General features: G+C 45.5%; 1 protein-coding gene across 4 annotated transcripts in view; it reads left to right on the top strand.

Annotated features, from left to right (window-relative positions):
- The window catches only part of GSR (glutathione-disulfide reductase), a 38,277-nt gene that overhangs the window by 9,116 nt on the left and 14,655 nt on the right, over positions 1-14,506 (top strand). For all 4 annotated transcript variants that reach the window (XM_050945033.1, XM_050945034.1, XM_050945032.1 and 1 more), the window contains exons 5-8: positions 533-680; positions 9,617-9,671; positions 11,258-11,357; positions 13,569-13,655. In XM_050945033.1, the coding sequence (XP_050800990.1) occupies positions 533-680; positions 9,617-9,671; positions 11,258-11,357; positions 13,569-13,655 (390 nt within the window). The remainder of the gene's footprint in view (positions 1-532; positions 681-9,616; positions 9,672-11,257; positions 11,358-13,568; positions 13,656-14,506) is intronic.

The raw sequence follows: 14,506 nt of genomic DNA, 5'->3' as shown, positions 1-14,506 counted from the left end.
ATGGTGCACTTGGTGTGCACGCATACCTAGTGTGGAATACGTGTCTGGATCACATATCGAAGAAGCACAGTTACAGTAAGTAACTGTTTCTTACCAGCTTAGTCGTGTTTTAGCTGGCTAGAGTTTAATCTTCATTAGCTCTTCAAACATACAGTGGCTTGTGATGCAGATTGAAGGCTTCCATTATATTTACAGATATTTCAGATTACTAGATGAGCACAGGCTTACATTTTCACACTGACTCATGATTTTAGGTGCCCATGTGAGATATCATAAAGGGGCCTGATTTTTAGAGGGTGGTTCCTGAGCATTTTCTGGAGTGGGCACCCAAAATCACTAATCACTTTTGAAAATGTAGGCCATTAGTTGCACTTCTCAGAAGTTGAAATGCTGAATCTGAGAGCTGTCTTACTACTTTTCTGCTCTAATAATTTGTCTTCTGCTTTGATAATTAGGAAAGGTTCATTCTTTCTCTAGAATCTGGTTCTGTGATTTATAGAATAACAATACAATCTAAAATTTGTTTTTATAGGCTCACATAGAAACCATTCGTGGCCATGCAGCTTTTACATCTGATCCTGAGCCTACGGTAGAAGTCAATGGTAAAAAATACACAGCTCCCCACATCCTTATAGCTACAGGTGGGCGACCATCAATTACCCATGACAGTGAAATCCCTGGTAAGTCTTTGAATAATGTGATCAACCTCATGGCATGCAAGTACTCCCGTGGGAGGAGATTTCATATGAGTTACAACAGCACTTCCTATTTTTCCAGTGCAAATAGTGTCGCTCCAGTACACTCTAGTCTCTCTGGTCTCAGTGGTCTATATAGAATGTACCCTTAGAAAGTACCTTTGTTCTCATCATTCTACTGTTCCCTGCCTCTTATAAATGGAACTCTGGCCTATGTAGAAAGAGGTCTGATCCAAAGCCTTCTGGAGTCAGTGAACTTTGGATGAGGTGCCAGGTCAGGATCCTTGGTGCCATCAGTTAAGGTTTGTAAGGTGTGCTTCCACTCCTCCACAGGTGACTTGGACAGACGCCGTGTTTGCCAATTTTCCCTTAAGCCAAATTGGATCTGCCTGTTCAAAATGCTAATCTGCTTATTATGAGGCCAATATGCATGTCATTGAATATCAGACTAAACTAAACGTAGGGTCTTGCACAGCTTGTTCTCCTTTAAACAGTTCTGCTTTTACTGCAAATACCTTTCCACAAAATAGGAAGGAACTGATGCAACATTTAGGTCTTCCCAGAAGTCGCATTCGGTTCAGAATGGACGTTAAATTTTGCTACCTGAGGCTTTTATCACTTTGCATTTTTATGGAAAGCATTCTGGTTTGTTACAGCTGTGGAAATGAGAGAGACTGTTGCAGACTTAGCAGGCTGAGGGTGGACATACCTGCAAAGGGTACGCAGAGTGACAGGGGGCACTTGTGCCTGTTTATGATATACAAAGATCTGAAAGCTAATGGGTTTTTTGTCCTGCTTGTTAGAAAAATTGGATCCTCAGTAGACTGGAAGGCTCTATGGCAGGGGTGTCCCACCCATTTGGTAGAGGGTTCCAAATTTATGGACTGGGTCTGAATTTATAACCACATGCTCCTTTTAATCCACAATGGCTCTCCCACTGAGGTCAATGAGAGTTGCACAAAGATCAGAGGTAGAATGTGCCCTTTATGTAGTGATTTATTATTTACTGTCACATTCAGTATCACTGCATGGAGAATCTGCTCCCTTTTGAGAGGACTCCTGCTGTTTCTGCCCTTTTGGTTTTTTCCTTTTCCCCAGCCTCTTGTCCATTTTCTTACCCTGGCTTTGAGGGTGTATCCTCTGTTCCTCCCTTGGTATTTCCTTCCTGGCAGCAGCTCCTAATTTACACCACTTTGAGAGCTTCTTTCCCAATCTGTTTCCTTTTTCAGCTGTTAGAATGACCCTCAATAAAATAGTTACCTTTGTCTGTGAAGTGCCATCTCTGGGCTTTAACGTTTACATTCAAATGAGATTAATGATGGCAAGAGAGTTCACAGCTCTCTGCCCTTGTTTCTGGCTCCCTGTAGTCTCAGGCAGAGCTCACTGCATTGGCTCACATTTTTAAACATATTTTTTGCACCCATGAGGACTAAAAATGTACTTTGTAATAATGAAAGCTGAGATTCTGCACAATCTGTGTGTCAGTAAGGGGACTGTGTACACCAAGCAGTCTTCACTCTTGACATCATACAGTAACTCCTCACTTAACATTGTAGTTATGTTCCTGAAAAATGCGACTTTAAGCAAAATAATGTTAAGCAAATCCAATTTCCCCATAAGAATTAATGTAAATGAGGGGGTTAGGTTCAAGGGAAATTTTTTTCGCCAGACAAAAGTCTGTGTGCATGTGCATGTGTGTCTCGCTCGCGCGCGCGCTTGCTCTCTCTCTCTATATATATACACACACACACACACACACACACAGAGTATAAGTTTTAAACAAACAGTTTAATACTGGTAGACAGTGATGATGCTTGTGAAGCTTGGTTGAGGTGGAGGAGTCAGATGGTGGGATGTTTCCCAGGGAATGCCTTACTGCTAAACGATGAACTAGCAGTTGGCTGATCCCTCAAGGGTTAACTCTCACACTCTACAAGCAGGAATGGAGGGAGGCAAGACAGCATCTCAGACAGAGACACACAGGGCCTGTGTGTGAGAGAGATGCGCATTTCCCCTTTAAGTATGCTGACTCTACTCTTAGGTACACTGCCTTGTTAACTAGATCAGCTTGCTAAGACCACAGCTGCTGCCAGCAAGCTCCCTCCCTCCTGAGCCCTGTCGTGTGTCCCCCTTGCTCTATGGAAGATGGAGTAAGCGGGGTGCAGGAGGAGGGGGACACCCTGACAGCTCCCCTCTTCCTCCCTTCCCCCCTGCACAGCAAGCAGGAGTCTCAGGGGGCAGCTCCAAGGTAGAGAGCAGGAGAAGCACATGGCAGTGGGGGGAGGGACAGCTGAACTGCCTGGCAATTGATAGGCTGCTGGGCAGCTGCTGCACAGGGAACTTAGGGGAGCAGGGAGCTGATAGGGGGGCTGCCGTTCCACCCTGGTTCCAAGCCCCCACCAGCAAGCTGCAATGGGCTGCTCTTCCTGCAAGCTGTGGACAAAGCAGGCAGCTACCAAACAACAATATAAGGGAGCATTGCACAACTTTAAACAAGCATGTTCCCTAATTGATCAGCAACGTAACCACGAAACAACGTTAACCGGGACAGCTTTTAGTGAGGAGTTACTGTAGTTCTGTGGTGACTGAAGAGCTGGTATCAACAGTCCAGAAGTAGAAAGATGAGCAAAGGGATTTCTAGTCCCTGCTTGAAACTTTTGTTTATTAACACTAATTTAACTTCGCTGACACAATTGAGAGGTGGGAAGTGTTTGTTAAAAATTCAAGGCCGTTCCCACTTTACTGAAGGTGCGAGCACTCTCATTATACCTCCCCGGAGAATTCTAGGAAGCCCTCCCACAGAGTTAAATCACTCTTGACATCCCTGATGATTTAAAGCTTTTAATAAAATAGAAAATAAAAAATCCTTCTTTACATGTTATAAAGAAGCAAAACTGGTATTGACCTTAGTAGTTTTGAAACCTTACATACCTTCTGAATGTCCTCAATAAAAATATTTGGAAACTCTTTCATTATAATGTTAATGTGTTGTTTTGGTTTAGTTTTTTAAGGGGGAAAAGAAATTAGAGGTCATTAGTTAGGATTTAGTATCTGCTCTACGGTTTCCTGTTTTGTTACTTAAAACCACAGCCTGAAAATCAAACTCTCCAACTTGCATGAGTATGTAGAGATGTTTTCGTGAGTGAATGGAGCTGAGGAATTACTGGCTCCCTCTGTGGAAAGGAGGGGGATTGAAGACAGTGGAATAGCTTTTTGCACTGCTCTTTCTTTAACCCAAGGAAGAGGAAAGATAAGGAGCATATCAACACTGGCATCTCTAAGAGTATGTCTACACTTTGAGCTAGACATGTAAATTCCAGCTTGAAAAAACGTATCTGCACTAGCTCTGGCTGAGCTCGCGTGCTAAAAGTAGAGTGTAGCTGTGGTGGCATGAGTGGTGGGAGGAGTTAGTTACCCCAGATATGTGCTCAGCATCTTGGACTGGTCTGTACTTGGGGTGACTAGCCCCTCCTGACACTCTATTTTTAGTGGGTGAGTTTGATCAAAGCTTCCATTTGTATGTCAGCTCATGCTGGGAATTACATCCCCAGCTCAGAGTATTGACATACCCTCGGTTATTTTGGCAAGGAATAGAGCAGCCTCTTAGGCCCTGCCTAGACTAGGAAAAAGGTGTGTTTAAAGCCTGATAGGTAACTCATTACAATCTTAGGCCTGGTCTGCACTATGTGTTTATACCGAATTTAGCAGCGTTAAACTGAATTAACCCTGTACCCGTCCACACAATGAAGCCCGTTACTTCGATATAAAGGGCTCTTAATATCAATATCTGTACTCCTCCCCAACGAGGGGAGTAGTGCTCAAATCGGTATTGCCATGTCGAATTAGGGTTAGTGTGGCCACAATTCGACGGTATTGGCCTCGGCCAGCTATCCCACAGTGCACCGTTTTGACCGCTCTGGACAGCAATCTGGAGTTGGATGCACTGGCCAGGTAGACAGGAAAAACCCCGCGAACTTTTGGATTTCATTTCCTGTTTGGCCAGCTTGGAGAGCTCGCCAGCACAAGTGACCTTGCAGAGCTCATCAGCACAGGTCACAATGCAGTCTCCTGAGAATTGAAAAAAAGCTCCAGCATGAACTGCACGGGAGGTACTGGATCTGATCGCTATATGGGGAGAGGATTCTGTGCTTACAGAACTCCGTTCCAAAAGACGAAATGAAAAAATATTTGAAAAAATTTCCAAGGCCATAATGCAGAGAGGCCACAACAGGGACTCAGTACAGTGCCATGTGAAAGTTAAGGAGCTCAGACAAGTCTACCAGAAAACCAAAAAAGCAAACAAAAAGTCCGGGGCAGGGCCAGAACCATGCCGCTTCTACGCTGAACTGCATGCAATTCTAGGGGGGTCCGCCACCAGTTCTCCACCCCTGTCCATGGATTCCGAGGTGGGGGTGATAATCTCAGCCCTGGCTGAGGATTCTGGGGACGGGGAAGATGAGGAGGAGGACGAGCTTGCAGAGAGCACACAGCACTCCGTTCTCCCCAACAGCCAGGAGCTTTTTCTCACCCTGACGGAGTTACCCTCCCAGCCCTCCCAAGCAACTATCCCAGACAGTGAAGCCATGGAACGAACCTCTGGTGAGTGTACCTTGTAAATATAAAACATGGTTTAAAAGCAAGCGTTTTTTAATGATTAATTTGCCCTGAGGACTTGGGATGCATTCGCGTACAGTTACTGGAAAAGTCTGTTAACATGTCTGGGGATGGAGCAGAAATCCTCCAGGGACATCTCCATGAAGCGCTCCTGGAGGTACTCCAAAAGCCTTTGCAGAAGGTTTCTGGGCAGCGCTGCTTTATTCTGTCCTCCATGGTAAGACACTTGACCACGCCATGCATGTAGCAATTAATCTGGTATCATTGCATGACAAAGCCTGGCAGCGTATGGTCCCGGTGTTTGCTGGCATTCAAGCAACATCCGTTCTTTATCTCGCTGTGTTATCCTCAGGAGAGTGATATCGTTCATGGTAACCTGGTTGAAATTCAGGAATTTAAGTAAGGGGACAGAGATGGCCATTCCTACTGGGCTGTTTGCCTGTGGCTTAAAAGAAATCCTTCCCTGCAGGTAGCCAAGCGGAGGGAGGGGGAGGGCGATTGACGCTGAGCTTTTCTGCATTTGGCTAGCAGAGATCTTCCCTGCTACGAGCCACGTGGTGGTGCGGGGGGGAAGGGATCATCCCAGAGAATTGGAAGGGGGTGTGGTTTCTGCTGCTGCATGATAACAGGAAGAAGCAGCACTCAACGGGCTTTGCTTGCTATTTGGGAAAGGAGGGTGCTAGATATATGGAGGCTGCAGAAGACGAAAGACAATGGCTTACCATGGCCACATGCAAGCCGAATTCTGCTGCCCAGACCTGCGTCCGTGATCTGTAACACCAAAGCCACAGGCACTCAATATTAAGATTCAAAATGCGACCTTGTAGTGAAAACACATGTGCTATGTAAGGTGAATAGTGTTGTTCGCCGTGAAAGAATATAACCATTGTTCTCTGAAAAGTATCTTTTTAAATACTACTTTCCCTCCCTCATGCAGCTGCAAATTTTTCAAGCCTCCGTACTCCTTCCTGAAGGCTATCTCAGATAAGGCGGTGGAAAAAAAAGATGTGAGAAGAACTGTTTTCGGAAATCATGGAAGTGACCCGCAATGAAAGAGCTCATCTGAATGAGTGGAAGGACGTGGTAGCAGAGGACAGGAGGGGCGAATGTGAGGACAAGAGGGGCGCTCTAGATGCGAGGTGGCGGCAGGAAGATCAGCACTGACAGGATGCAACTCTGGGGCTGCTGAGTGATCAAACTGACATGCTCCAGTGTATGGTGGAGCTTCAGGAACGGCAGCAGGATCACAGAGTGCCGCTGCAGCCCCTGTATAACCACCCTCCCCCTTCACCATGTTCTTTAGCCTCATCACCCGCCAGACGAGTAAGAACGCGTGGGGGGAGGCTCCGTGCACCCGCTCACTCCACCCCAGTGGACAGCCCAACCAAAAGGCTGTCATTAGTATGAAATTTTTTTAGTGGCCATTTCCTTCCCTCCTATCCCCCTCCCAAACCCCACCCGGGCTACCTTGTCAGTTCTCTCCTTTTTATAATTAAGTAATAAAGAATACATGATTTTTAACCGAGAGTGACTTTATTTCCTTAGAAAGCAAGCTGTAACCGAAGGAGTGGGTGGGTGGGTGGATTACAGGGAATGAGTCAATCAAGGGGAGGTGGGTTTCATCAAGGAGAAACAAATCCAACAGTCACACTGTACCCTGGCCAGTGATGAAACTGGTTTTCAAAGCTTCTCTAGTGCGCACTGCTTCCCTGTGTGCTCTTCTAATCGCCCTGGTGTCTGGCTGCGCGTAATCAGCGGCCAGATGATTTGCCTCAGCCTCTCACCCCGCCATAAAGGTCCCCCCCTTACTCTCACAGAGATTGTGGAGCACACAGCAAGCAGCAATAACAATGGGGACATTGGTTTGGCTGAGGTCTGAGCGAGTCAGTAATGTGCGCCAGCGTGCCTTTAAACGGCCAAACGCACATTCTACCTCCATTCTGCACTTGCTCAGCCTGTAGTTGAACAGCTCCTGATTACTGTCCAGGCTGCCTGTGTATGGCTTCATGAGCCATGGCATCAAGGGGCAGGCTGGGTCCCCCAGGATAACTACAGGCATCTCAACATCCCTAACTTACTTTCTGGTCTGGGAAGTAATTCCCTTGCTGCAGCCGTTTAAACAGAGTAGTGTTCCTGAAGACGCGAGCATCATGAACCCTTCCCGGCCATCCCATGTGGATGTTGGTGAAACGTCCCTTGTGATCCACCAGTGCTTGCAGCACCATTGAAAAGTACCTCATGTGATTTATGTAGTGGGTGCCCTGGTGCTCCGGTGCCAAGATAGGGATATGGGTTCCATCTATCGCCCCACCGCAGTTAGGGAATCCCATTGCAGCAAAACCATCCACTATGACCTGCACATTTCCCAGAGTCACAACCTTTCATAGTAACAGCTTAGTGATTGCTTTGGCTACTTGCATCACAGCAGCCCCCATGGTAGATTTGCTTACTCCAAATTGATTCCCGACTGACCGGTAGCTGTCTGGCATTGCAAGCTTCCAGAGGGCTATTGCCACTCGCTTCTCAACTGTGAGGGCTGCTCTCATCTTGGTATTCTGGCGTTTCAGGGCAGGGGAAAGCAAGTCACAAAGTTCCATGAAAGTGCCCTTACACATGCGAAAGTTTCGCAGCCATTGGGAATCGTCCCACACCTGCAACACTGTGCTCTCCCACCAGTCTGTGCTTGTTTCCCGGGCCCAAAATTGGCGTTCAATGGCTAGAACCTGCCCCATTACCAGCAAGATGTCCAAAGCGCCAGGGCCCGCCGTTTGAGAGAATTCTGTGTCCATGTCCTCATCACTCTCTTCTCTGCTCTGCCGTAGCCACCGCTTCCTTGCCTGGCTTTGCAGGTCCTGGTTCAGCATAGACTGCATGCTGATTGTTGTCTTGAGCTCAGCAGGATCCATGCTTCCCATGGTATGGCATCTGCACAGTTTGCCCAGGAAAAAAGGCTCGAAACGATTGTCTGCTGCTGCTTTCACGGAGAGAGGGGTGAGGCTGTACCCAGAATCACCAGCGGCAATGTTTTTTCCCCATTAGGCACTGGGATCTCAACCCAGCATTCCAATGGGCGGGGGAGACTGCAGGAACTATGGGATAGCTACCCACAGTGCAACGCTACGGAAATCAGCGCTAGCCTCGGTACATGGACACACACTGCTGAGTTAATGTGCTTAGTGTGGCCGTGTGCACTCGACTTTATACAATCTGTTTAAAAAAACCAGTTTCTGTAAAATCGGAATAATCCCGTAGTGTAGACATACCCTTAGGGTTCACCAGATAGCATAAAGTGACTGTTAATGTTAAACGACAACTTACCTTGTTCAAACTATAACTACACTAGGACTGTAACGTGTGTGAGCTGACATGTTAAAATACACTTTCTTTACTATGAAGACAAGATTTTACTGACTGACTCTTTTACAGGGATGAGGGAGCAGAGTTAATCACTCTTTGAGGGACAGCATTGATTGGAGTTAACAGAATTGGGGGTTTTGAGGGGGTAGAGAGGGCAGAATTGATTGGATTTGAAGAGGAACGAGTGGAGTTCAGCTGATTTTTTGTGGGGCGATAAAACTGAATAATTGGGAAGAATGAAAATGTGTCAATGCAAATGAAATTTGCATAGCTTTAGGGACATGGCTCTTGTGGTGGGCTTAAGCATATAGTCTCTTTGGGCAAGCAGGTGTCTGGGAAGTTTTTCAAGCTCTGCTTACAATACTTTCTTTCAATCCTAAACTCAGTTTTGCAAAGTAAAGAGTGCCCTTTCTCTTCTACTCTTGAAGTCGGGAAATGAGCTTTAAAAACAAGCCAAATGTTTGTATGCTTGGGATTAGTTTGTATGTAAAACTGATAAATGCTAACAGCAAGAAATGTAAATCTAAACCAGGAGTCAGCAACCTTTCGGAAGTGCTATGCCGAGTCTTCATTTTTTCACTCTAATTTAAGGTTTCACGTGCCAGTAATACATTTTAATGTTTCTAGAAGGCCTCTTTCTATAAGTCTATAATATATCACTAAACTATTGTTGTTTGTAAAGTAAATAAGGTTTTAAAAATTTTAAGAAGCTTCATTTAAAATTGAATTAAAATGCAGAGCCCCCCCCGGACCAGTGGCCAGGACCCAGGCACTGTGAGTGCCACTGAAAATCTGCTCACTTGTCACCTTCAGCGCGCGTGCCATAGGTTGCCTACCCCTGATCTAAACTAAACAGTGTTGTGTTGAAATGCACAAATGCTGCTAAGAAAAAGCAGAGTTTTGTTACTGGGAGAGAGCATGTCATGGTTTGTGTGAAATTTACGTTGCAGGTGCCAGCTTGGGAATCACCAGTGATGGGTTTTTTGAACTTGAAGAATTGCCCAGGTAAGCAAACCAAAAAATAGACTCTCAGTAGCAAAATCTGCTATCTTAGGCTGCTCTCAGCATGTTGCTCAAAGCAAAGCACACAGAACTCAATTTGTTGTACCCTGCTCCTGTGCAGTAACTTATTCCTGTGCAAAATGGGTATAAAACACGGCCTGATCAGAAAGAGCCAGGACAGAGGTGATTGTGACCCCTTACCGTGTGTTTATTAAAATACAGGACTTTTTTTTTTTAAATAACTACATTAGGGCAGCACAAGACTCTTTGAATCTTTGCTTCTTGTCCTTCATGTGCTGTGGAGAGGCATTGCAACTCATTGTCACACTCACTCCCCAGCGCAGTGAGCAGCAGAAGCAGGGCACGCAGCCACTGCTGCACTGACCCCATGGGCAGGAGGAGAGCTGACCTGATCCCAAGAAGGTTGGGTAGTTTTCAGTCCCAAACCTGTCGCTTGTAGTCAGGTCATAATGGGTTGCAAGGCTTTAGTCATCAGTGACAGTAGTTCACACTGATCTAAGCCCTTGGAGAAGCAGGAGTGACTTATTTGGCACTGCTTTGCCACATTCTCTCCAGCTACTGTTAAAGCCGTATTGGAGTCCCATGCAACCTCCACAGCCAGGATAGTCCCCATGACTAAAATACTGGCTAGTGAGTACTTGTACCACTGCCCCCTAGTGTATGTTGTGACAGCATAACCCACCTGCTGCTGATCTGCCTTTAGGAAGGAAGTTGCAATGATTTAAGGCCTTGGGATTATGGGAAGGCTGAGAGACTGGTTCATTCCCATGAATGAGGGAAAAATATCAAACTGTAGAGGCTCCATCCAGGGCATGGCATCCTGTTCTTTTTGTTGGTGTCTGTGCCTTTCCTTTAGCTTTTCTTAAGTTCTCCATTTGGAGCAGAAAATAATGGATGACAGGCCAACTGAGCCTCAGCCCCTGGATTGACATTGTGCCCAGCCATCTTGTACATGTTCCCTGGTGGCTTGTCCAAGGATGCCTCGGATGATTCTGCTGTGTAGCTTGTTTCACTGACCCTGTCTCCATCTCCATGGTCTCCTGCCTGACCCAATGTCAATGGTCAAGTGTGTCCCTGCCCGCCCAAGAGAGAATGCCAACTTTTGCTTGGCATAACCACTCTGCAGCCACACACCCGTGCCTGACCCTTAAATGGCATCTTGCTTTCCATTTCAATCTTCCTTTATGTGGTTGGGGGAAAATTGACTTGACTTAAAATCATAGCTTTGTAGTGAGCCAAAAACAATGGTCATGGTAACCATATTAATACCCCATGAAAACAAAGTGTAAGATTGCTCATTTTGTGAGTTAGTTTTCTTGTAGCATGTAGTTAATAAAGTAGGTTTACAACGTATGTGGCTGTTGAGTTAAAGCCTGAGATCGTGGGAAAGAACATACAATGTAGAATTAGCTGTGGGGTGCAAAGTCACATGTGAAATAGTCCCAGAACCAAGACATGTCTGGATTACAGGAGACACCTTGTCCTTTTGTTCAAGCAGTAAAAACTATGCCAAAGGTCTGTTCTGTTATCTCTGATGCTGCATGTGTGATCTTGCTGCTTTTCCTCAGGCGCAGTGTTGTTGTTGGTGCTGGATATATTGCTGTGGAGATAGCCGGAATCCTCTCCACGCTGGGATCAAAGACATCCTTGCTGATACGTCATGACAAGGTACAACAGATCATAATATCCAATGTTGCTTACTTCTCCAGTGATCTCAGTGCCAATTAAAAATAGCATAGATGCTTTCTGTGCCCTAACTGGCTGAAAGCATTTTGCGCCTCTGAGCCAAATGAAATTGCTGGGCAGAATAACTTGCAGTTTGTTGGGGCTGATCACATTAATTTAGAGAAGTTGATTTGACTTTGTAATATAAATGACATATAAAAAAATGTAATGCAACATTCAAGTTGCAGAGTTAAAATCTCAGTACCAAGAGATACAAAAATTAAACTTCCAGTAATAACTGGGCCATGTAGCATGTTTTGTATGCTATGGTCTAAAACATAATACTGAGCTAGACAGAAAAGAATAGAAAATACTAGAGAAGGTGTCTGTAATGTGGGCTACTTATTACTGCTGTAGGAACCTTAAAGGTCACTATTAAAGGATTTCTAAACATTGCACTTGAGCCCTATAAGTAAAAAATGTCTAGGTTTTTGTCAGATTTTTTCTTATTTTCTTTAGAAATAACAGAAATGACATGTCTGTTCCTCCCTGTTTTTTGCTGGAGGACTTCTTGAGGTTGTCAGGTGATGTGGTTAGAAAATTGACAATGCACAACACAAGGGGTGTTGAATCTATCCACACACTTCCTCTCAAATTTTCATTAGATGCTAGCGTTAAATAGGTGTAAACAAAACCAAAACTCTATACAGTCTGTCAGTTACTCAGCATTCCTCTCCTCTCACTTTTGTGATGTTATTGTACTGGGGCTGTCTCTGTACACTTTTACCACCAATTTAGTTAAATGGGTTTGAAGTTGCTGTAGTTAGATCAGAGCCACCTCCTTGTGTGGATGCTCTTCAGGCTGTTTAAGAGTGCCTTGTATTTCTTTAGCTTAACTCAAGCTAGAGGGAGTGCCCATGCAAGAGCTCTGTGACAGTCTAGAGGATATGTCTGTTGGATTAGGAATTCCATTTTTGTTTTGTGAATGCCATGTATGATTATAGTCCTTGTGGATTAGTGCATACATTTTGTAGCAAGGTTATGTCTGGGAAGCTGTGACAGAGCATTCAAGGGACATCAGCACTGAAGAACTCTCCCATACAGGAACAATGAGGGTTCTACCAAAGGGCCACTGACCTTGAATGGACTTTCTACCCAGAAATTGTGTGCACATGTATGTATGTTTTGGAACCTGGAAGTTCCCCGGCAGAAGCTCATTAGTAAGTTTTACAAGGAAGCTGCTCTCTGTGAAGGGGTCCTCCACTCCACTGTCAGAAGTGAGAACGCCAGCAGGATGCTGAGCCCTAAGGACTTGTACCAATCCCAGGACTCTTGGGAGTGGTGAGGTCAGATGGGGGATTGCATCCCTTCCCCTAACTTCAAAAAAGGCCCTGAATGTTTGTAAAGCAGCTACCTGGTCATTAGTGTGCGCTTTCGCCTTCCATTACCCCATCAGCTAGAGTGACCAGATGTCCTGATTTTATAGGGACAGTCCCGAGTTTTGGGTCTTTTTCTTATGTAGGCTTCTATTACTCCTCATCCCCTGTCCTGTTTTTCACATTTGCTGTCTGGTCACCCAACCATGAGCCAATACTGAAGAGATGATGCCAAATTTTGTCGAGCTGTACTACATTCTGTGTGTGCACGGACTCTGATCCCGATGTCTGTTTAACTGCTTGGGAGTCACCAACAGTGGCATGCACATGTGCAATCACTCAAAGAAGAGAAACATCTGCAAACCTTCCAAAATTGTTCTTCGAGATGCGTTGCACATGTCCGTTCCACGACCCCCCTCCAGCCCCTCTTCCTCGAAGTCTCCAGACAGAAGAAACTGAGGGGGCTCACGGTCTGCTGGCCCTTCATACTAGCACCAGCAAAGTGTGCTTGAGCCACCCCAACAGGTACCGCTAAGGGAAAAATTTCTGTCAGCTGTGCACTCGCACACACACCAAGAGTGGAATGGACACGTACAACACCTCTCAAAGAACAGTCGTGATGTAAGGTTAGTAACCATTTTTTCACTAAAGTAGTTTACCCTAATTACCATGCGGTTACAGAACCATGGGCACGCTCACACAATCCAGAACTTTCATTTGATTGCAACAGGACAAGAAAAGAATAGGTACAAAGTAGAGGCGTGTGTGAAAGTAGCGTTTAGATGGGAACATAGTAAATTGCATGTAATCTTGATGGATTGTATGGGTTTCCATGCAGGTGTTAAGGACTTTTGATTCAATGATCAGCGCAAACTGTACTCAGGAACTGGAGAATATTGGCATAGAAGTCTGGAAGCATTCACTGGTACGGTATTACCCATGCACGTCATTATTTAGATCTGAGTCTATCCTATGGACCCATAACTTGATTCTTTTTTATTTCATTTTTGCTTAAACTGTCCTAATTTTCCTCAGCACTGTTATAGCATCTGATCATGGCCATGGTGAGATATTCATATCTGAATATTATATTGCTAGTTTATCACTCCTATATCAATGATTTGTAAATGCCCTGTGTGGTGCTATATTTCATTTTCTGCTATGTAATTCCACAGCAGCTCTTGTCTCTGGAAAATTGTTAGGTAGTAGATGGGGGAAGGCGAACACACAATAAGAGTGCTTTGGCTATCATTTATGTGAACCTTATGCATGGTGTGCATGTGCCTCGTGCCTGCAGGTCTGGAACCAACCAGTGGAGCCATGCCTGTGCCCTGCATGCCCTCTTGTCTCTACACCCAAGGGCGTATAAGGCAGTGTGGCCCCTGTCTGTCTCAATTCTCTCTTATGTCTGTCCATCTGCTTCTATAGCGGCTCCTCCTGAAGGAAAAGTCCTGCTCTTTAGCTTTTGTTGTTCTTACCTATTAGCGGTTTATCACACTGCAGCACTGTTTTGTGTTTCTGCCCCACTGGCTGTGTGCTGTTCCAAGGCATCGCTTTCCTGTCTCAGGGCCAAACATTAGAGCTTCTCTCCTCCTTGAGTTGTCTTGGAGCCAAAATTAGGATCTATCCTCAGCACCCCAAGACACCAGAGACACAGGCTTTGGGGTCCTCATCTCCTCCAGTGGCATGGGGGAGAGCCACCTTGGAGTCACCCTCTGCAGATACCAGGTGGTTCTCTGGGCCTCTGTGGAATTGTCCCCTCTTGGGCAGTGTGAG

Source organism: Gopherus flavomarginatus, chromosome 3 (assembly GCF_025201925.1).
Source record: "Gopherus flavomarginatus isolate rGopFla2 chromosome 3, rGopFla2.mat.asm, whole genome shotgun sequence".
Taxonomy (NCBI): Eukaryota; Metazoa; Chordata; order Testudines; family Testudinidae; genus Gopherus; species Gopherus flavomarginatus.
The sequence above is the reverse complement of the archived record's forward strand: the minus strand, read 5'-3'. Positions and strand labels throughout refer to the sequence as shown.